Source organism: Monodelphis domestica, chromosome 2 (assembly GCF_027887165.1).
Source record: "Monodelphis domestica isolate mMonDom1 chromosome 2, mMonDom1.pri, whole genome shotgun sequence".
Classification (NCBI taxonomy): domain Eukaryota; kingdom Metazoa; phylum Chordata; class Mammalia; order Didelphimorphia; family Didelphidae; genus Monodelphis; species Monodelphis domestica.
The window spans coordinates 135,934,042-135,957,157 of record NC_077228.1 but is presented as its reverse complement, the minus strand read 5'-3'; the positions used below and the strand labels follow the sequence as shown (position 1 = coordinate 135,957,157).

Genomic DNA, 23,116 nt, shown 5'->3' with positions numbered 1-23,116 from the left:
ATTTCATCCTCTTTTTCATCTGTAGCCTGGGTTTTACCTCCATAAAAGTTTTCAATAGTCACTTTTCCCCCTTTCTTTTTGGAGGGTTGATCATGGGCACTCTGAGCCATCTCTTTGGTGGTTTTCCCTTTCCTTTTCAGTCAGAAATCTGAGTGAAATGGGTGCATTTTGATGTTTTTGCCTCAGGCTGATTCTTCCCAGCCTCCAAAGTTTGCTAGCACCCACCCACTCAGTCTGTGGTCTCTTCTCTCTCATGCGCGCAGGTTTCCCCTGTAAAACCGTTCCACGGGGTAGTTCCCTGGTAGTCCTTGTTAGTTCCTAGGGACCCTGGCATACCCCCCCTCACTACAGCGAGGAATGGAGGAGATTTTGCCTCAGGCCATTTCTAGAGCCTCCACGTTCCCTGTGGTCTGCGTGCTCTCCAGTGAGACCGCTCTGAGGGGTAGTTCCCTGGGAGTCCTCTTTAGATCCCAAGCACCCTGGAGTGCTCCCCACTCACTGCAGAGATGTTCCTCACTCACTCACTGTCTCCGGTGAGTACGCTGGTCCCTACTCTGGGGTGAGGGAGGGCAGCTCAGCTCAGCTCATGCTAGGCAGTGAGCTTTCTCTCCCTCTTATAGTGTGGATGTGTTCAAACCCCGCATACCTTCGTTGCTGTGGGTTGCTGGAGAGTCCCTCTGATCTTGTAAAGATGATTTTTATGCTCTTTTGAGGTAGTCTATTTCGTTCAGTTTGGGAGAGAGGAAGCAATTTGAGTCTAGATTGCTGCCATGTTTACCCAGAACCAATCCAAATCATTATTGATTAGAGAAGTGCACATTAAAACAACTCTGAGATATCACTCTATACCTATCAGATTGACTAATATGACCAAAAAGGAAAATGATAAATGTTGGAGGGGATGAGAAAAAATTGGGACAATAATACACTGTTGGTGGAATTGTGAACTGATATAATGATTCTAGAGAATAATATGGAACCATGCCCAAAGTACTATAAAACTATACATACCCTTTTGACTCAATAATACCACTATTGGGTCTGTATACCAAAAGAGAACAGAGATAAGGGAAATGACATCCTTGTACTAAAGCATTTTTAGCAGCCCTTTTTGTAGTGGCAAAGAACTGGAAACTGAGGGGGATGTCCATTAATTGGGAAATGAATGAACAAGTTGTGGTATATGGTTGCAATAGCATATTATTGTTCCATAAGAAACGACCAATAGGATGAGTTCAGAGCAACCTAGACAGACTTATATAAACTGATGCCAAGCGATCAGAACCAGGAGAATAAGAGATAGTAACATAAATATTGTACAATGATCAACTGTGAAGGACTAAACTAGTATCAGGAAAACAAAGTCCCAAGATAGCTCCAAGGGGCTCAGGATAAAAAAATGCTATCGACAGTCAAAGAAGGAACTATTGGAATCTGAACACAGATCAAAGCATGCCTTCTTTTATTTTCTTTCCTTCATGAATTTTTTTATTGTATATATCATACATGTCTTCTGTCATGGCATGAGCAAGATAGAAATATGTATTGCATGAAAGCATTGGTACAACCTATATCAGACTATTACCACCTTGAGTGGGAGAGGAAGGAAGAGAATCAGAATCACAAAATATCAGAAAACAGTTGTCAAAAATTATTTCCAAACATAATTAAAAAATAAAAGAAAGTTAAAAAGGAAAATCTTGCTCCATATAGATTTTTTTAGCTTCTTTAAGCATTATTTTGCTCAAGATGTGTATTCACTACAGTTCTCACCTTGAACACTTTGATTAAGCCTTTTCCAGATGGAACTTGCGAGCATGCTTAACAATGTGGTTGGAATGATATCTTTCATTTCATTATCCTGTGGCTCCCTTTCTACAGTCAGAGGCACACGCTTGAGCATATCAGCTATGAGTTCTAGCAACAGGTCCTCTTGGCTCTTTCCACTCCTGAAAAGTAAGTTCTGGGAATTATAGGAGTCACAGGCTAGTTCAGATCAGAAGGCACCTTCATTCAGGTCCTTTCTGGAGACAAACAGCAAAAGGCAACCTCCCGGACGGAATTTGGAAGGAGACGATGCTTTCTGATTGTTTTGGGATTTTAATGTAAGATTTTTCTTACCCTGGTGTGACTATGTAAAATGAGGTCATATACATTCATGTCCCCACCCCAGGCTTCTGTATCCTTTCTGTGTCCTCCCACATCTTCCTCAGGGAAGTCAGTTGGTTTAATTTTTTATATTTACTCATGCATATACATATTGTTTCCCTGTAAGTGAATACAAACTCCTTGAGGGAGTTTCATTGTGTCTTTATATTCTCAGCACTTATTGGGACCTGATAATAGGCACTCCATGAATGCTTATTTTGTTTGAACCCTTACTTTCTGTCTTAGGATTAACCCTAAGACAGAAAGGCAAGAAGTAGGCAAATGGAACCAAGTGACTTGTCCAGAGTCATGTAGCTAGGAAGTATCTGAGGTTAGATTTGAATCCAGGTTCTCTCCACTCCCTGTCTGGGGTTCTGGCCACTGTGCTAACCTAGATGGACCTAGTAAAAGTTTATTGATTGAATTGAATTGAATACTTACCTCTACAAAGATATATCAGGTAGAACCATAGGCATGCATATACATGTATAGCACAGAGGTGGTCCACTGGGGGGTTAAATATTACCTTTAATGCTTCCCCAGCCAATGAGAATATTCTTCTCAGGATATGCTGCACCTCCTTCCCCCTTCCCTCAAATAAATGTCCCTTCCTCAAGAGAGAAACACTTTGACCAGGGGAGTTTACAGGAAAAATCTTATGGATTAACTGGAAAGTAGACTGAGTTGAGAGAATTATTGCAGCTTGGCTTCAAATACTATTAATTCAAGTTGTCATTGACAATCTGATGTAAATCCCAGCTGACTTGCTGAAAATATTATGGTAAAGCTTGGATATATTTAGCAGATTGGGAGATAATATTGTCTAAGGCAATATTACGGAGAGTATGCTTTTATACCATTTTAGGATTTAAGTTCTTTGATAGCACAGAGAGTGTTTTTTTGGAAACTAATTCTCTCTCTCTCTCTCCCTCTCTTCCCTGCCCTGCCTTCCCTCCCTTCCTTCCTTCCTTTATTCCTCCCTCCCTCTTCCCTTCCTCCCTCTTCCCTCCCTCCCTCCCTCTCTTCCTCCCTCCCTCTCTTCCTCCCTCCCTCTCTTCCTTCCTTCCTTCCTTCCTTCCTTCCTTCCTTCCTTCCTTCCTTCCTTCCTTCCTTCCTTCCTTCCTTCCTTCCTTCCTTCCTTCCTTCCTTCCTTCCTTCCTTCCTTCCTTCCTTCCTTCCTTCCTTCCTTCCTTCCTTCCTTCCTTCCTTCCTTCCTTCCTTCCTTCCTTCCTTCCTTCCTTCCTTCCTTCCCCTTAAATTGATACTAAGTATCAATACCAAGGCAGAAGGGTGGTAAGGACTAGGCAATTGGGGTTAAATGTCTTACCTAGGTTGCACACCCAGGAAGTGTCTGAAGACAGATTTGAACCCAGGAATTCCCATCTCCAGGTCTGGCTCTCTATCCACTGAGACACCTAGTTGTTCCTGGGGCCTTTTTTGATACCAGAGGAGAACTCATGAAGCACAAATTCCATTAGTTCTCCTTTCTTACTACATGACTGGCCTACCTCCTTTTTTCTAGTCATATATCTCTTTGGAAAACAATAAGGATAATGACATGGCTAGCCAAAAGGTTGGAAGTAGGGTCAGTATCATAAATGTAAGAAATTGATTTATATTATATTTTGGAATTTAAAGAAAAGCTTTTGTTTCTCAGAAAATCTTACCCTGTGATTATGTTGGCAATAGCAATTCTTGGTTGCATTGAGATGATGCTTTCAATCAGCTCTTTGGCCAGGGATTGCTGATAAATCCTTGAAGCTTGTTGGTGCATTCCAAGGACTTCGGGTGGTTCACTGTCTGGGAGGGATTCTATGTACTCTGTACATTCATTTAGGTTGAAATGATCAGGTATAAGTTTATACTCCTGTAAATTTCATAAATTGTTAATGTCCTTCTTATGAAGTGAGCGAGAGAGAGAGAGAGAGAGAGAGAGAGAGAGAGAGAGAGAGAGAGAGAGAGAGAGGAGACAGACAGACAGACTGAGAGAAAGAAGAGAGACAGAGGGGGAGGAGAGACTTTTAGCATGTATGAGAGATATTTTCAGCAAGGAAAGAGCTGACTATATGAAATGTTGTCTGCAAAATATTATACTGAAATTATATCTCCCCAATTATAAAGTATAGATTTGAGAGCTGGAGTCTGGGGTACATGAATTTTTAAAAGATCGATAGCTGTTTTTCATAATTATACTTCAAGATATTTGGCTTAAACCCCTACAACCCTTTACCTTCTGTCTTAAAATTGATGCAAGTATTGATCCCAAGGTAGAAGAACAGTAGGAGTTAGGCAATTAGGGTTAAGTGACTTAAGTGCCTGAGGCCAGATTTGAACCCAGGAACTCCCAGCTCTAGATCTGGCTCTCAATCTACTGGGTCACCCAGTTGCTGCAAGATAATTGTTTTTTTTTTTTAATGTATCTTACTTTGTTAATTTATAGACATTATTTTGAGGAGAGCAGTAGCTTTACCAAAGGAGACTGTGACACTAAAAAACCCTTAAGAATTTCTGTTCTAGAGATACCTTCAAATAGCAAAATGAATCATTTATCAGAATGGCTAAACAAAGTCTAGTATGTGATCATAACGGAATACTATTACCCTATAGGCAGTAATGGCTATAGGCAGAGAATTATGGGAAGACTTTATGAACTGAAGTAGCATAAAATATGCAGGAGGAAAAAAAACTTATACAATGACTAGAGCAATGTAAATATTAATAATAGTAAACCAAAAACGGAATGCTATCTAATTACAATTACCAAGCCTGCCCTCAGGGAAGAGATGAGAAAATGATTCTCCCTCTTATCAATGGAGAGGCAAGGTGCCACTGTTGTGGAATGGGACATGTGTTGTTGGATATGCTTTAATGTATCACTTTTGGTGAATTGCTTTTTCTTTTTTAATCTTTGACACAAAAGAAGACTCACTGGGTAGTGGAGGAGAACATACTAGAAACAGACTGTAAGACAAAGAGAGTGTCAGTAAGACAGAATCCATACAGTGAGAGAAAAATAAGACTTAAAAAAATTAAAAGAAGTGGGTAGAGGGGGCAGCTGGGTAGCTCAGTGGATTGAGAGCCAGGCCTAGAGATGGGAGGTCCTAGGTTCAAATCTGGCCTCAGCTACTTCCTAGCTGTGTGACCCTGGGCAAGTCACTTGACCCCCATTGCCTAGCTCTTACCACTCTTCTGCCTTGGAGCCAATACACAGTATTGACTCCAAGAGGGAAGGTAAGGGTTTAAAAAAAAAAAAAGAAGTGGGTAGGGAAAGATGGTAGATGTTTTTTGTCAATCACTATGGTAAAAGATTAGGATTTGTTTTTCTCCTATACTGATTACAGATTTTTCACGTAAAGTTAGATCTTTTAGAATGATATTTTCTTCAAAAATCTACCAATGCTTTTTTTTTTCTCTTAGTGAGTGACAATTTCACTAGTACAATTTGAGTTCTTCTCAGGCCAGGGGAGAAGAAGAACTGGAATTGGCCAGGAAGTTGCTGAGTTAAAAAGAATAAGAATTCCATACTTGTGAGAAGTAAAGGAAAATGCTCAGTTATAAACTGAGTTGCATATCTAGAGTGTTTGTTCCTTAGAACATAGGTTATATAAACTGGAGTGGTGAATAAAAGATTTTGAAAAGAAATTAGGATGAGGCAGCTAGTTAGTTCAGTAGGTAGAGAGCCAGGTCTGCAGATGAGACATTCTGGGTTCAAATGTGGCCTTAAACATTTCCTAGCTATGTGATCCTGGGCAAGTAACTTATCTCCAATCGCCTACCCCTTTATTTTTTTCTGCCACATCACATTGTTGACTCATATTGAACTTATAAACCCTAGATCTTTGTTTTTTTTTTCCACAAAATACTGTCTAACCATATTTCTCTCTAGTACTTGTGAAGTTGATTTTTTTGACCAAAATTTAAGACCTTACACTTATCTCTACCAAATTTCATCTTCTTATATCCAGTCTAGGGCTACATTCCAAAGGCCAGCAGTCAAGAACCCATGGCCAAATCTTTCTGACATATATATATATTTTTTTTTTTTAAATGTAAAAACATTCTTGGCAGTTAGGTGGCATTCCAGTATTTTTGCCAAGAAAACCCCAAATGAGGTTATGAAGAGACGGACAGGACTGAAGACGACTGAACAGCAACCAAAAATATTCATAGTCATATAAAACCAAGTAATAGGATTCAGTCTGTGGCTCATATTTTGCTGACCTCCATCCTGGTAATATCTTTTTGGACCATGACCTTTGCCATCCAGTGGTTTTATCCATCAGTTTCAGCAGTGTGCCATTTATAACTATGATGAGCGGGTCATCTACACCTTTATTTAAGCCAATGATTAAATAGGGATGGTGATTAGACTTGTGGTTTCATTGCTCTGGGATCAGTACTTTTCCTGTAATTTATATTCTTAGTGTTATCTAGGATCCTGAGAGGTTAAGTTATTTGCCTAGAGTCACCCAGTCAGTACATGTTAAAGCAGCACTTGAACCCAGGTCTTCCTGGGTTCAAAGCCTGCTCTCTATTCACCATGCAGTGCTGCCACTCTTTTACAAAGCCATTGCTAAAAATATTCAATAGTGCAAGACCAAGTGAAGATCCCTGGAATACTCCGGTAACATTTATTAGAAAGTAGAGCCCCTGCAAGTTGTGTTTTAAATAACCGTTACAAGTTTTTCTTGTTATTTATTTGTTCACATGATTTTGTCTCCCTTTTCATGGATTTTGTTCTCGAAGATATCTTTGATTCCATCTAGTCCAGTTTCTTCATTTTATACGCAAGGAAACTGGGTCACCAGATAAGAGATCTAGTTGGTATCTATTAACTAAGGTAAGAGAGATCTAGTAAACGGCAGAGCAGAAACTCAGACTCAGAGACCATATCTTTGAAAATGCTCAATAAAGATTTCTTGAATTAATTTCAAATTTGTTATTTTGCTTTCATACTGCTTTGCATCATTATTTAAACAGGCATGTAGTGGGGTGCAGTGGATACGGTGCTGGATTTGAAGGCAGGAAGACCTGAGTTCAAATCCAGTCTGGAACACTTTCTATCTGTGTATTTCTGGGCACTTCTGTTTGGCTCATTTTCCTCTACTGTAAAATAGGGATGATAATAGCATCTACTTCACAGGGTTGCTGTGAGGATGAAATGATATAATATTTGTAAATAGTTCTTAGCTTGGTGCTTGGTACAAAGTAGGAGCCATAATACATGATAGCTATGATTATTAATATTTTGTTTCATGTTTGAATATTTTGTTTTTATAATGAGATTTTGAGCTCCTTAATTCAATTTAACCAACATTTATTAGAAAGTTGACCAATGAAATCACAGGTCTGGATTAAACACAATTTATTAAGCTTCTATTGTCTATGGAGTGTTTAAGAGGAGGGGCCATGGTGGCATGGAGTCAGAAAAGATGTGGGTTGAAATGTCACCTGATGAGCTTTGAGATCATAGGCATGTCATTTACATTCTCCGAATTTATCTGTCAGATGAGAATCAATAATCCTGGCAGAGCCTTCCCCTACATCCCTTTGAGAAGAGGATGAAATGAATGAAATAACGTATGAATAGTGCTCTGTTCGCCTTAAAAGTGACAAGTAAATGCCACCTCTCATTATTATTTGCACATCTTTAGTTTCTCTTCTAGAGCCTGGCACTGAATTAGTAAGTAGTTGTCTGGCAAACATGGAAGTGAGCTGCCTTTCCCAAAGTCAGTTTCTAATCCCCAATACTTTCAGTGCCTTTTATTACACGGGTAGTCTATCATGTCCAACATGACTGTGCATCTAGCTAATTCCTGAATAGCAGGGACTTCTCGCAACTGAGCTAGCAGGGAGGAAATACTGAAACCAGTATAACACAAGCCCTGGAAATCGCCTTTATTTCCCAATTTAAAATTTCCTAACCTTAAGCTACACAACATACATATTAACATTCTTAAATTTTAAGAGTAATTTCACAATTTTCAATTAGGTAATATCACCGTAGACTTTCTTTAGAATTGAAAGCAAACATCCGGTGGGGACAGGCATCTCCATCCTTAAAATGAAGTTTTTAACTCCCCTAAATGAATTTCATCTTGACAGAACAGTCAGGGGAGGCATTTTTCAGCAGAAGAACCAGCTGGTTGGCATTCTGCCTGCTTCAAGGGTTCACCCTTCCCCCTTTCCCCAAATTAATGCATCTGGGAATAAAATACAAAGAATCATAGCTCTAGAGTTGGTAGGGATTTTAGAGACCATCTAGTCTAATCTCTTCATTTTATAGGAATGGCCTATAAAATGGCCTTAGGAAGGGGCAGCTAGGTGGCTCAATGGATAGACCGTTAGGTCTGGTGTCAGGAGGATCTGAGTTCAAATCTAGCCTCAGACGCTTCCTAGCTGTGACCAAGAGCATGTCATTTAACCCCAGGTGCCTAGACTTTACCATCCTTCTGCCTTGGAACTGACACTTCTATGAATTTAAGACAGAACAAGAGTTTTTTTTTTTTTTAAAGAGCCCCCAGGAACTTTAAGGGACAGAATCAGGATTCAGACCTAGGTACTTTGACTTCATTTGTCAGAATTGCTTAGAAGCAGCATATAACCACACCAACACATTAGCACTCAATCATTCTTCCTCATCTTTGCAAGGTGCTCTGACTATAGAGGCTCAATAAATTTTATTGTATGAATGAGTGAATGAACGATGGAAAGAATTCTGCTGGTAAATGAAATAGAAAATGCATAAAAACTTGAAAGGAGAATCTGAAAAAAGCAAAAGAAAGTGGTAATCAAGGTTAGAATCCAAAGACTACAGTAACACTTTTAACATGTTCTTGACACTTGGAAGGATCAAGGGAAGTCATCATTAAGAAAATAACTTCGTTTCTCTGGGTAGTCGTCAATTTTCTGTAATTCATGCGAATCTTGTCTAAATCAGGCCTGGGGGATTTCAACTAGTAAAGTCATGATCTTGAAGGTCTCTAAGATGATTTGCTGCCATACCACTAGGGCTTTTTAATGTTTTTGGTGTTATAGTCTCCTTTGGCCATGTAGGAAAGTCTATAGACTCCTTCTCAAAATAATGCTTGAAAATTCATAAAATTAAAAAGGATATCAATTATATTGAAGATGTAATACTTCCCCATTTAAGTTCTGCATGGGGCAATTTGGAATCTCCAGCATCTGGTACTCCCACAATGGTAGCTCTCCTTCAAGGTTTCAAAATGTGGAATGATTTTTATTTACATAGAAAACAAAAGAGATTACATCTGAGCCCATGGGGAGGAGAGAGAAGAGACTGTCACCACCTTGAGTTACCCTCTGTTATTGATGATCTTGATATTGTTATTGGTTATTGATCTTTAGGGCCAATTGATATTGATCAGCTTGAGCTGTTAGGGTCACCTGATGATATATGGTGTATGAAGCTGCTGGACACAGTGTAATCCAACACCTATTTATTATTCTCTATCAGGAAAATAGGGACAGGAAAAGGAGGTAGAAATAATGTAGGGAAGCTCTTATCCTAACTCTAAGATTTCTAACTACCCCCAAACCCAACTATCCCACAAGGGGTTTCTTCATGTCTGATGAGATCAGACCTAACCTAACTTCCTCTCTAGCTATAGATGTAATATCTAACTTACTAAGCTATTCTAATATATCAACTTCAACTACTCTTCACCTTCTTTAAATATAAAATAAAAGTAACAAGTTGTCTTCTCTCACTGACCAATGTGGCAGTTAGAAATTAAAATGCCTTCCTCTGACTCTTCTCAGCTTTGAGTCAGAACTCACACTGATTCAGTGAGAGCAAATAGCGCCCTCCACTTGGCAGCTGCTTTTCCCCTTCAGGAGAACAGCTCTGACGGCAAACAAAAACTCTTTCCACCTCCACAGATGTTCTTGTAAGGTTTCAAGGCTAAGTTTAGCCAAAGTCTCTAACTAATATTAACTGGAGAAAAGTCAACAACCACCTCACCAGCCAGTCAGTTTTTTCAGAGAGTTGCCCAGAATCTCCTCACTGTCTTCCCAGCATGCTAATCTTTCTTAAAATGACCACTACTGTGATTTTTCCCTGGTCATGCATCATAGGGACAGGGAAAGGATCCTTTCTCTGGTATCTATCTCTCTGTATTCTAATTATTGCTATATAACTAATTAATAACTAATTAATCTTTACACCTCTCTTTTGAACTAGAAAACAGTTTCATTGTTTCTATTGTTATTCAAAAAAGTTTTTGACCAATATTTATATTAATTGCTCCTTTCAAGAAAATATTATGGGGTAGGTAAGGAGGCTCACTTACTCTATCCTAGAGACCTTATTTGAGATTCTAAATTCCTTAAGGGTAAGGAGCAGGCTGTGAAGGCTGGATTTGGCTCTTCCCTGATTGTAACAATGAAGATACCTAGTTTAGCTTCCTTGATTGTGAAGATTAAATTGTAATCCCTTGTCTATTTTTAGATTTAATCCTCAAAGTGTAAACATGGTACTTAAATTGAGTATAGATATCTGTCTATTTTTAGATTTTAATCCACCAAAAGTGTAAGCACAGTACTTAAAGTTGAGTATGGAGATCTACCCACTTTGGATTTAAGCACAAAAGGTGTGAACACCCATCTCACACACTGAGTGGGAGGTCTGTGACCCACGTGTGAAAGAGTGGGCAGTCCTGGAGCTAAGCTTTGGCTGTGATTGGTAGACATAAAAATTTAGGGGAAGTGATGCAAGAGAAAAGGTCTTTAAACATGGAGATCAATTTGGAATTTGACAGACACTTGGAGGCACCTCCTGTGAGAAGCAGTTCTGCTAGACTGGCAGTTCTATTGGAGTTGAGGGTGATAAAGAAGAGGCTGATAAAAAAATCTGCTGATTGAACTGACAAGTGGTGAGTGTAAAGGCTGATTCCCTTTCCCTTGGCCTTTCTGGAGGCACCAGCCTAGGGAAAGGCCCATCATCTTGAGACCCCTTTCCTTGGACTGGGGCCTCTGAATTCCTACTTGTCTCAGAGGAAGTGGGGGCAACTATCTCTCTCTCTCCTTTTCTTCTCTTTCTCTCTTCCTTAATATCTTCCCTCTATTGTAAAATAAACTACCATAAATTCCATTCTGAATTTAGTAAATCCTTTGGGATTTGATAATTAAATTCCCGATGACCAACTATTATTCAGTCCAACTGTAAATTTAACAAGGCATTGAAGGAAGTAAGTAGTAAATAAGGAGAATGAAACTACTAAGGAGTAAGGACTACTTCATTCATTGTATAGTTACTTTTGTTATAACATGCTATATGTATTCCTAAAAATCATTGTTTTATGTAAAATTCAGTAATAAAACCATAGAACTTAGGGAAAAAACAGGGATAGTCTACACCCACATATTCTATCCCTCAAACTCCACCTTCTGCCATGTCATCCTGGAGTTAACAGGGAGGAACTTTCTGTTTTCTCCCTGCCTGTAGCCATTAATTTTGCTTCCTTTTAGCCTGTAGCCATTAATTTTGCCAGCTGGTATGTCAAGTTGACGGACTCCACTATTATTTCCTGTAGTATTTACATATTTCTTAACCATTTAACATGTGTAAAATTCATCTGCCATTTTTATTTGGTCATTATCTTTTTTTTTGTGTGTGTGACACTGATGAGATTTTAAAAAATTAGGTCTTTTAGAAAAAAATTCAATTTCTTACCCCATCAGAAGTATAACTGAAGTTCTTCTTCAATACGTCAGGATTACAAAACTTTTGTAGAAGAGCCATTAAGGAGAGCCTATCCCAAGGATCTGTCACTCGACCTCCATAAATTATTTCTCCTGTCAAGTAATATATTGCTTCCCAAGGAATGAATATCTTATCTTTCATGAGAATTCCCAACACTTTGATGGTGACCTTTTGAAGAAAGGGTTAAATTAATCCATCATTTTCTTTTTAAATGTATTTGTTTCTTTAAAATCTTTACCTTCTGTGTTAGAATCTATACTAAGTATTGATGCCAAAACAGAAGAGCAGTAATTGGTAGGCAATTGGGGTTAAGGAACTTGCCCAAGGTCCACAACAAGGAAGTGTATGAGGTCATATTTGAACCCAGGTCTTTTTGACTCCAGGCCAAGCATTCTATGTACTGAGTCTACTGTCCCTAAATGTACTTCTTTATTTTATTTGTATGTCCTTTTGAGAGAGAACCTGAAGTTCTTCAAGAGCTCTAAAAGGTAGACAAGAAAAAGATAGCAAGGGCAACTAAATCCACAGTGGATAGAATGCTGGGTTTGGAGTCAGGAAGACTCATCTTCCTGAGTTCAAATCTGGCCTCAGATATTTACTAGTTGTGTGACCCTGGACAAGTCCCTTAACTCGGTTTGCCTGAGTTTTCTCATCTATAAAAAGTTGTAGAAGGAAATGGCAAACCACTCCAGTATCTTTGTCAAGAAAACCCCAAATGGAGTCATGAACAACAGAGTATTTTAATCTCTGGGGCAGCATTCCCTGGATCCTTAATGCATTTAATGTTCTGTTTGGTCTGGATTTAGTTAATTATTTCAAAGAGCACTGATTTGGGAGTTAAAAAACTTGGTTTTAGATCTGCCACTGAAACTACTAGTTCAACCTCAGGTAATTAATTTCATCAGTCTCGGTCCCAGAATGCTTTTCTGATGAGTGAGGCTGTTGGAAGAGATCACCTTGCCACTAAGCTCTCTTCAAACTCTAAATCTTTGATCTTGTGCCTTTGGCACCACGCTATTGCCCTGGGAATGGGATTGCCTCATGAGTGAGGCCAAACATTTAAACTTTGGTTGCCATTGCATTTGAGACATTAATAAAGAATCCCTTGGCAAAAAGGAGATATTTCAATAATTAAATGGGAAACTATTGGCTCACATCTATAGGCTACTTTATCGAATCACAAATAAGATGTCTGGATGAGGTTTTTTTAAAGCAAAAGAAATTTAAGCACCTCACCAACAAGAACAGTTATATGGTTTAAAGAAAAAGAAGAATTTAATGAAATAACTCCTGTGGTACAGGAGAGAGAGAGAGAAAGAGATGGAGATGGAGATGGGGATGGGAAAGGAGAGAGACGGAAGGAGGTGGAAGGAGGAGGAGGAGAGAGAGGGAAAGAGATCATGCATGACAATTTTGGAATATTTGGGTTCAGGTTCTTCTTCTGACCTAAAGTAGCTATGTGATCTCTCAGTGCCTTGGACAACTCTCTAAGACTACGATTTTATAAGTGAATTGTTGATGTGCCTCTTTGGAGTTCTTCACACCAGTGAAATCATAGGTCTGAATATGTCTTCCTCCCACCAGAAAAAAAATCCCAACCTCACACCAAACCACTCCAATAAAAAACTAGAGTATCATCACTTTAGCCAATCCATAGAACTCATATTAACAGAGGGGGTTAGCACTTTAAATAACCCTCAAACATTTCAATTAAGTCAAGAAGGTATTCTTTTTTTTCCTCAGATTGAACTTTTAAATAATTGTTTTCTCAAAGTATTAGACATAGGGGATAGAGTATTGGTAGAGTCAGGAGGACATGAGTTAAGTTTGAACTCAAACACTTACTAGCTATGCAACTCCACAACAAATAACTTAAACAATGATTGACTCAATTTCCCAACAAAAATAAAATGGGGATAATAATAACACACACCTCCCAAAGTTGTTATGAACTGATAGCTAGATTTTCTAACTTTAAGTCAATTCTCTTTCCACTACACCATGCTACCTTTAAAGTGGATAAATAAATTGGCTAAATTATTGAAAGCTTATTATAAACTTATTGGCTAAGTTACTGAAAACTTGGAAATGAAAACCCTTAAAAGGAAAGGAAGATTCTCTATGTGGTAGGAGGGGGAGGAGAGAGAGGGAAAGAGATCATGCATGACAATTTTGACCAATTACTCTATTGGTCCAAGGCAATTCAGTAACACTTAAACATTTGAAACATTTTATTATTGGGAACCTCAGAAGGTTAGCAATAGAAGGTACCTTGGGGATCATCTAAGCCAACAGTCACCAAATTACATGACTTATACATGAAAAACCCTCTTCCTGTTCTCACTAAAAAATGTCATTTCCAATAGAAAAAGGCTTTTTGGGTACTATTAATAAATAAAATATTATTTCAGCTTTCTCTTTCTTTTCATTTTCTGTATAATATTTATAATGTATACAATTATTAGTACAGTAGAACATTTATAAGTAAATAAGACATATAATTTATAAATAACGCCCAAACAAAATCCTGGTAGCTGTATTCTACAAACCTCTAGAACACTCTCTTTCCATTATCAGGGAGTTCAGTATCTGGTTCACACTTTTCTTCTCCTAGCCTACTCGTGCCTTTATCCCAGGGGACTTTCATATACATATTGATTCTCTCTCAAAAACTTCAAACACTTAGCTCCTTATCCTATATATTTCTCATGATCTATTTCTCCTCTGTATATGGCTATAATCTATTGGCTTTCTTCTTTTCCCTCTGCCTTCCTTTATTAAATACTATTCTTTAACTTGTGTGACCTTTGATCTCTTCATTCCTCAGTTTTGTCCCCTGCATTAGCCACACTCTCCTCTTTCCCTCATCGTGACATCTTTGTCAATCTGTTCAACTCTACATTGTCTCTGTCTCGAGTCCTTGACTCCTTTATCAAATCTTGGATTATGCCCTGCCAAGCCACAGTCTTGGATCATTTCTATCTACTATCTTTGCTCCTAGAACCATGCTGAATGTGAAGGAAATTATGCAACTTCTTACTGATTTGTTACACATTAATGGACCCTCACTGCTGCTGGGAAGTCCTTCTTATGAACTCACTATCCCACTTTCCAAAGTGGCTCTTTTCAGACTTTTATATCTTTTCAAACCTCCCTCCCTCAACTCTCTCAGATGAGAACCTTGCCTAAAATTTCACTGTCAAAATTGAGTCCATTTGCCATGCACTCTCCCTTCTCCCTTCTTCTTCCTCATCTCACATCACTCATATGACTTCTACTATCTCCTCCTTCACATGTTTCACATGAAGAGGTAGCCATACTCTTCACCAAAGCAAACCCTTCTACTCGCACAAGAGATCTTGTTCCATCCTGCCTTCTCCAACTGATTGCCTTCTCTTGTCATCCCCAGTCTAATTTACTGTCAGTATCTCACTATCTATGGCTCCTTCTCTACCACCTACAAACATGCCTGTGTTTTTCCCATCCTCAGAAAAAGAACCCTTACTTAATCCTTCTATCACTGCTATCACGCTGTATCTCTTCTGCTCTGGTGGCCAAATACCTATACTAGGTTACCAATACTAGGTTTCTCTGCTATCTCTCCTCTCACTCTCTACTTAACTTCTTACAATCTGGCTCCTAATCTCATCATTCCATTGAAACTGCTTTCTCCAAAGTTATCAATGATTTCTTAATTGCTAAATGCAATGACCTTTCTCAATCTCAAAGAGTTCTATGACCTTTCTGGAGCCTCTGACACAGTTAATCACTCTCTTTCCCCTTGATATTCTCTTCTCTTTAGGTTTTTCAGAACATTACTCTCCCCTGGCTCTCTTCATACTGGACTTCAGATTCTCAGTCTCATTTGCTGGAGCCTCTTCCAGACCACACACTCTAACCATAGCTATCTTTCATGGGTCTGTCCTGAGCCCTCTTCTCTTTTCCCTCTCTATTTCACTTTATTTGGTAATATCAGTTTCCATAGACTTCATTACCATCTTGGTGCTGAAGGTTCTCAAGTTTACCTATTCTGCCCCAAACTCTGCTGACTTCCAATCTCATCTCTCCAACAAGTGTCTAGTAGTCAAAAATATTCAAAACTGAAATCATTACCTTTCACCCTAAAGTATACCCCCTTATAACTTCCTTCTTACTATTGAGGGCAATGCCATACTTCTAGTCCCCCAAGTTCACCATCTTGGTGTCATTCTTGATCCCTTACTATTTTTCTACCCCCCCCCCCCATCCAATCTTGCCAAGGTCTACTGATTTCACCTTTGCAACATCTCTCAAATAGGCTTCCTTCTCTCTTCTGACATTGCCACTACCCTGGTAGAGTCCCTCATCTCCTCACCTCTGTGTTATTGAAATAGCTTTCTGGTAGCTTTACATGCCTCAAATCTCTCAATACTTCAATCCATTCTCCATTCGATCACTGAAGTTATTTTCCTAAGTATGAAGGTTTGACAATACTGCCTTCCTTCCCCTCAATAAACTCCAGTGGCTCCCTCCCACCTCTAAAATCAAATATAAAATCCTCTATTTGGCATTCAAAGCCCTTCATAATCTAATTCCCTCCTACCCCTTTAGGTATTTTAATATCTTATTCCCAGAAATGTCTTCAGATCCAATAACGCAAGCCTCTTCATTGTTTCAAGAATAAGATGCCTGGAATGCTCTCCCTCCTCAACTCTGCTTTCTGATTTCCTTTAACTCCCAACTAAAATCCTATATTCTAGAAGAAGTCTTCCCAGTCCCTCTTAATTCTAGTACCTTCTCTTTTTAAGCGATTCCCTATTTATCCTGAGTATAGCTTGTTTGTACATATTTGTTTGCTTGTTGTTTCCCCATTCAGACTGTGAGCCCCTTGACAGTAGATCTTTTGACTCTTTGTATCTCTGATGTTTAGCACAGTGTTTATCATATAGTATGTACTTAAGAAATATTTATTGATTCATTGACTAAAGCTTAAAACCACAATATAATTTTTGGAAGACTCAGTATTTACTAGTCAATGTCATATTCAGTGAAAATCTTTTGGAAGAGAAATGGTTTAGGGAAATAAAACATTTTTTGGTTTTGTGTTCTCAATTGTATGGGCAGGTGACTACAGTGGATTAGAGTGCTGGGTTCTGGAGTCAGGAAGATCTGAGTTCAAATCTGCCCTCAGACACTTACCATATAAATCTGGTATTTTACCATTACCAAAAAAAAATCATTTTATCCGGTTTGCCTCAGTGTCTTCATCTGTAAAATGAGCTGGAGAAGAAAATGGCAAACTATTCCAGTATCTTTGCCAGGGAAAATCCCAAATGAGGCCATGAAAAGTAGGATATGATTGAAACAACTCATTAACAACAATAATTGTATGGTGCCTGGATAGATTGATTTTGGTATCAAGGAAGGATTAGGATCTTATTTTTAAAAAACTTACCAAACAATACTCACCTCCAAGTCTGATGTACTAAATTCATAAGGAATATTCCAGCCTAATGTTCCATACTTTTTTCTTTCATTGACTACAGCATTGAAGAAAGAGAGGCTGAATAAAAGTTTTTTCCACGATGGTCCACACTGATCATTACCAAAGATCACTTCTGTTATCTCTCCACTGCCATGATACCCAAATGACTGAAGGAGATTTGCCTTCACACTCTGGGGAGATTCTACTGTTATCTTTAAAGAATGATAAATAAAAGCAGTATATGAGAGTAGCATTTTCATGCCTCTAGATCTAAAGTTTATGTACTTATTTTTGGTACAACAAAGATTTAACTTACTAAGAAGTGAGTAGTAGCCAGTTTCCTTCCAGCCCCTAGAGGGCAGGGACTATATTATTTTTGATCTCCATAGCATCATCTAGCATACTTTCAGGCACACGGTAACTTAATATAGATGTTTTGAATGGAATTTATAGGATGTAGTGACAGATCAAAATCTTGGTTTATGTATTCATATATACACAAATAGACATACACCTATGAAATGTTTATGCATATACATATATATATATATACACATAGTGTACACACATCATACACATATATACATTTCCTGAGGATTGGCTCAACTCTTATTGTCTGAAAGAGGGGTAGAGTTGCTAAGAGGGTAGAGGAAAGAGTTATTTTGGTTTCAAAAATGATACACCAGGATCCAAATTCTGTCTCTGGAGGAAAAGGCCCTTGAAGAAAGGCTTTGGGATGCCAGAAGAAGAAGAGACTGAGAAAGATGACAGATAGTTGGGCTGAGAGCAGCTGCTAGATGCCCTAATTCTTGAGTATAGTGGGAGAAGTCCTCAATTTCCAGAAAAGCTGAATTAAATGAACTCCTTCTGGGTCTGTCGAGGACCACAACCATTCCCTCCCAATTTAATTTCCTCTATGCTTCTCTACTTTTTTTTTTTTACCCCCAAGGATTTTTTCATTTTTGCCAAAGTTTAAAGCAAACACTAAATTCTCACTTCTTTTGATGATAGCCAGATGTATCATTGGTCAATTTTAGTCAGTAGTTTGGTGGATTCTTTCATTGAAAAGATCAGATGTTTGTTTCACTGGATTCTTTAGCTACACAAACTAAATCTTTTAGCATTTTCTAGACATAGCCAAGGTGAAAATCATGAAAAGGGGGGTAGATATAAAAAAAAGATAAATGAAATCCATTGAAAAGTCTAAATTATGGCTTTTTTATTCAATACTTTCAACTCTGTCTTTTAATGAATATTTCATAAGCTCTGTAAACAAATATTAAAATAATTTCTCCTTGTTTGCTACTATTAAATTGTCAGCTACATGCAGTTAGGGCCAGGGCTATGCTGGAGATAGCTTGAACTGGCTCCTGAGATCTTTGTTAAATTTTCAGGTTGAATATTCCCAATTGGCCAATTAGCAAATACTACTAATCAGGCCTTGATTTATTGCCTTGTGGATTGTCTAGACTTAAGAAAGTGATGGAGAAAATGCTAATAATGCAAATGAAATTTAAAAGTGTGGCTTATATACCTTTTCCTTCTATTAAATAAACATTTACCAACCTGTTCCTGCCTTGGACCCTTATATAAATTTTAATTTTTCACAACTCAGCGCCGCATTCTATATACTAAAGGCACTAAATAATGTTCTTTTCTTCAGTCATCCTCAGGTGTGTTCATGAGTTAATTAATTGCATAAATGCCAAGGCAAGTAGCAAAAGCAAGGGCAGAAATCCTGTCCAAACTGAATATTCAGTTCTTAATAATTCAGAGTGGGCCATCTTAGGTAGTGCAGTAGATAGAGTTCTAGGTCAGGAGTCAGAAAAACTCTTCTTCCTTCTTCTCAGACACTTACTAGCTGTATGACCCTGGGCAAGTCTCTTAACTCCACTTGTCTTGGGTTCCTCATTTGTAAAATGAGCAGGAGAAAGAAATTTTAAATTCCTCCAGTATCTTTGGCAAAAAAAAACCAACCAAAAAAAAACCTGAAATGGGATCAGGAAGAGTTGGTCATATCTGAAAAATCACTGAATAATAATAATTCAGAGTATGCCTTAGTCATGTGAAATATAAGAAATTTAAATTGTAAATGCCTCGGGGCCAGTATTCAAATTGTTCATTTCATTCATTTCTTTTTTCCCATGGCTCTTAGTAAAATCAAAGCTCCATCGCCTACTTGCTAAATGACGGACAGCGCCAAACCCTCCCTCTATCTTGACTTAGAGTTATGAACTAAAAATCTTTAGCATTCACACTGGGCTCTTGTCAATATTTAAATGGGTTATTTTTAATATCTGAGAAGCATCTTAGCATCAGAGGACTGGCCTTGGAATCCCAATAGAAATCTAAGTTCAAATCTTGCCTCTGACACAAATTAGCTATATAACCCTGGCTACTTTCTTGTGTCTTTGGCAACTTCTTAAGACTACAAGTTACAGGCTATTTTCTGGTCTGTATTGAAAGAATGATGAGGGAGTTTTCATCAGAAATTCCTCATAATGTGAATCTCCCTCTGTCTTCTGCAACAACCCCAGAGTTCTTACCTTCAAACTCTTTTGCAGAATGGCTAAGGGGAAGGAAGTGTCTGGTTTTGAGCTTAACCATAATCTAAAATCGTTGTCTAGTTTTGAACCATGATCAAATCTGCAAAATAATTAGTTTGTAAATATTATTAATATGAAAAACAAAATGAAAGGAAAGGTTTCACAGCATAGTTGTGTTAGGCATCATTTTTATATTTAAAGTCTTATTTGACTAACAGTTACTTGCTTTTATTCTATGTCTTCCCAAATTTTAAGAACTTGGAGTTTCTTTTTCTTTGCATTATTTTTCGCTAGTGAATTTCCTGTGATTGGTAATCCAGAACAGATAGGAAGGAGAGCCTGAGCAGTGCAGCCTTCTCTTGTAGGGGATAATGAGGCTGCTACTTTTTAGGAAAGGATTATCATTCAACTATGTACATTAGAATAAATAAGAAAAAAAAGAATAAATAACGCGGTCTAGTTGGTAGCTCAGTAGAGTGCTGTCTGATGGATATATCTGATATTTTATCTAGCTACTTAAATTCCTTTCTGTGTGATCAACACTATTTTTCAATTGATAGAATGATACCATTAAACCAAGTATGTATATGGGTGAGTGTTGGGGTTGGGATGTACATGACTAAGGAGGGGCAATGGACAGATGGAAGAGATGAAGGACATTTAGACATAGAGAAATTTCCAGGTCCCTTAGTTCTCATGGGTGATATGGTTTGATTGTGGTGGAAGAGGTCCTCAATTTCCAAGCACATAAATTAGCATAAAGAGGTCCTACATTTTTTATAAACATAAATCTGCCAAACAATATGTTATTAATCCCAGACATTGATTGTTCTTCAATTAAAGACCAATCATCTAAATTTCAGTTATGCTAGTGTAGGTTACAAAGAATGAAATTTTGGAAATTTTCCTTGAATTCTATGTTTGAGAGAGTGGATGGAACTGGAGAGTAAAGAGTAGGTTTTTAGGATAGGGCATAAAAATACCAACAATGGTACGAGGTGCTAAAGTTTGAAGAATAAATACAGGAAATAATTTTAGTAGCTACAGAGGCACTTGGGAATATTGGAGGGCAGACAAACAATGCAATTCATGCTCTTTTTCCAACATAAAACCTTGCATTATCTTGTGGTTGACTTGAATACTTTGTGATCTATGTTTTAAATTACTACCGATGAGACTTTCATCTGAGTAAACTTTAAATAAGTAAAAAAATCGAAACGACCTGTAGTATCCCAGTGATACATACAATAAAAATAGGAAGATGTATCACTCTCACAGCAATCACTTTTTATTATTCAAGGATAACTTAGTCATTCTATTGCAAAATATTTTTACCTTTTTTTCTCCTTAGAATCACTAACATACTTTGATCACTAAAACAGATTTACATTTCACTTTTTTAAACAATGAATTTAATTTTTTGTACTAGATAAACGAATTTTAAAAGCACTCACAAATCTACAATTGCACAAAGTCTTGGCATAAAAGATGCAGCAAGATGGCAGTTCTGAAGGAAGACCCACTGGCCCTTCATTAGTTTTGCCTTGTATATAATTTCTTCTGCTTTAGCAGCCTGGCCACGTCCCAAAGAAATCATGTTTATATGATCTGTACTTCCTCTAATCTCCTGTGCAAATCTCATCAGGAGAGTAGTTGGGTCCATTCCTGTAGAAAAATATTTAGTATTAATTTAGTCTAATTAATTAAATTAAATTAAACTCGATTCAATGAAAGTCTTACATTATGTGCTTATAAGGTATTATTCTCTATTCTGAGTATTGGAGATACAAAGATACTTTTAGTCTTCTTTATCATTACTAGTCCATTTGATTTCCAGATTTTTAAATTTGTTCTCCAATTTTTATGATTTTTCTCTTTAATGCTTACTTTAGATTTGTTTATTTGTTGGCTATTTTAAAAATGTATATTATGCTCATCAATACTCTCCTTTTCTGTTTTGTTAATATTTATATTTTACAGCTGTAATTTTTTTCTTCCTAAAGATTTGCATTAGCTGTATCCCAGAAACTTTGGTATGTTGTTTCATGATTCATTTTTGTCCACATGATTATAATTTATTTCTAAGATTTGTTCTTTGACTCACATATTATTTAGACTTTCATTGTTAAATCTTCATTTGAGCCTGGCTTGCTCTCTCTTTCATTGAGCCATTTATTGTGTAATGGATTGTGAAGGATCTGACTACTATTTCTGTCATTTTACTTTTAATTTCAATATCATGATGCCCTAAAACATGGCCAGTTTTTGTCAAAGTTTCATATGATGCTGAGAAATACTTATATTCTTAAAAAAAAACCCTTACCTCCCATCTTAGAATCAACACTATGTATTGGTTCCAAGGCAGAAGAGTGGTAAGGGCTAGGCAATAGGGGTTAAGTGGCTTGCCTAGCTAGGTTCATAGAGCTGGGAAGTATGTGAGTCTAGATTTGAACCCAGGATCTCCTATATCTAGGTCTGGCTCTCAATCTCCTGAGTCACCTAATTGCCCCAAAATACATTCTTTACCAGTCCCATTTAGAAGATATTGTCATAATTTATCTAGCAATTTGGCCAATTCTCTATTTTCTCTCATGTTTATCTTTTCTGTTACATTTGTATAAAAGAGAGATAGCCAGGTAGCATAGTGGATAGAGTGTTGGGCCTGGAGTCAGAACCTGGGTTCAAATCTGGTCTCAGATACTTTCTAGCTGTGTGACTCTGGGTAAGTCACTTAAGCCAGTTTGCCTAGAATACAGAAAGTAAGGGATAAAAAAATCGTATATAACTGAGAGAGGGACGTTAAAGTTTCTTGCTATTTGTATTACTCTGATGTTTTTAATGCCAGTTAATTTTTCCTCTTTTATTATGAATTTAGTTTTAGATGGAACAGATATATTTAATATTGATATTGGTCTGTTTGTCTATGGTTTCTATGAGGGTAAGTAGTTTATCTCTTCTTTTGTTGTGATTTTTTTTGGGGGGCGTCTGATGTGTGATTGCAACTTTTGATTTTAAAAATTTTATGTGATCCACAGTAAATTTTATTTTAGCCCTTCATTTTTATTCTGTTATGTCTTTGCTTTATAGGTATATTTCTTATAAGTAATAGTTTGTAGGATTTTGTTTTCTTATTCAATTTGGTATTATTTTGTTGAAGTTCAGTTCTATCTGGCTCTTTGTGACCTTGTGGATAAAAGCATATGGGGTTTTCTTGGCAAAGATATTAGGGTGGTT

The 23,116-nt window shown here is 37.5% G+C and overlaps 1 protein-coding gene across 2 annotated transcripts in view; it reads right to left on the bottom strand.

The window, feature by feature from the left end:
* DNAH14 (dynein axonemal heavy chain 14) overlaps positions 1–23,116 on the bottom strand; it is a 433,094-nt gene that overhangs the window by 28,978 nt on the left and 381,000 nt on the right. For both annotated transcript variants that reach the window (XM_056815999.1, XM_056816000.1), the window contains exons 76-81: positions 21,337–21,547; positions 19,883–19,982; positions 17,321–17,548; positions 11,843–12,040; positions 3,816–4,015; positions 1,774–1,949 (exon numbers count right to left, since the gene is read on the bottom strand). In XM_056815999.1, coding sequence (XP_056671977.1) covers positions 1,774–1,949; positions 3,816–4,015; positions 11,843–12,040; positions 17,321–17,548; positions 19,883–19,982; positions 21,337–21,547 — 1,113 coding nt within the window. The remainder of the gene's footprint in view (positions 1–1,773; positions 1,950–3,815; positions 4,016–11,842; positions 12,041–17,320; positions 17,549–19,882; positions 19,983–21,336; positions 21,548–23,116) is intronic.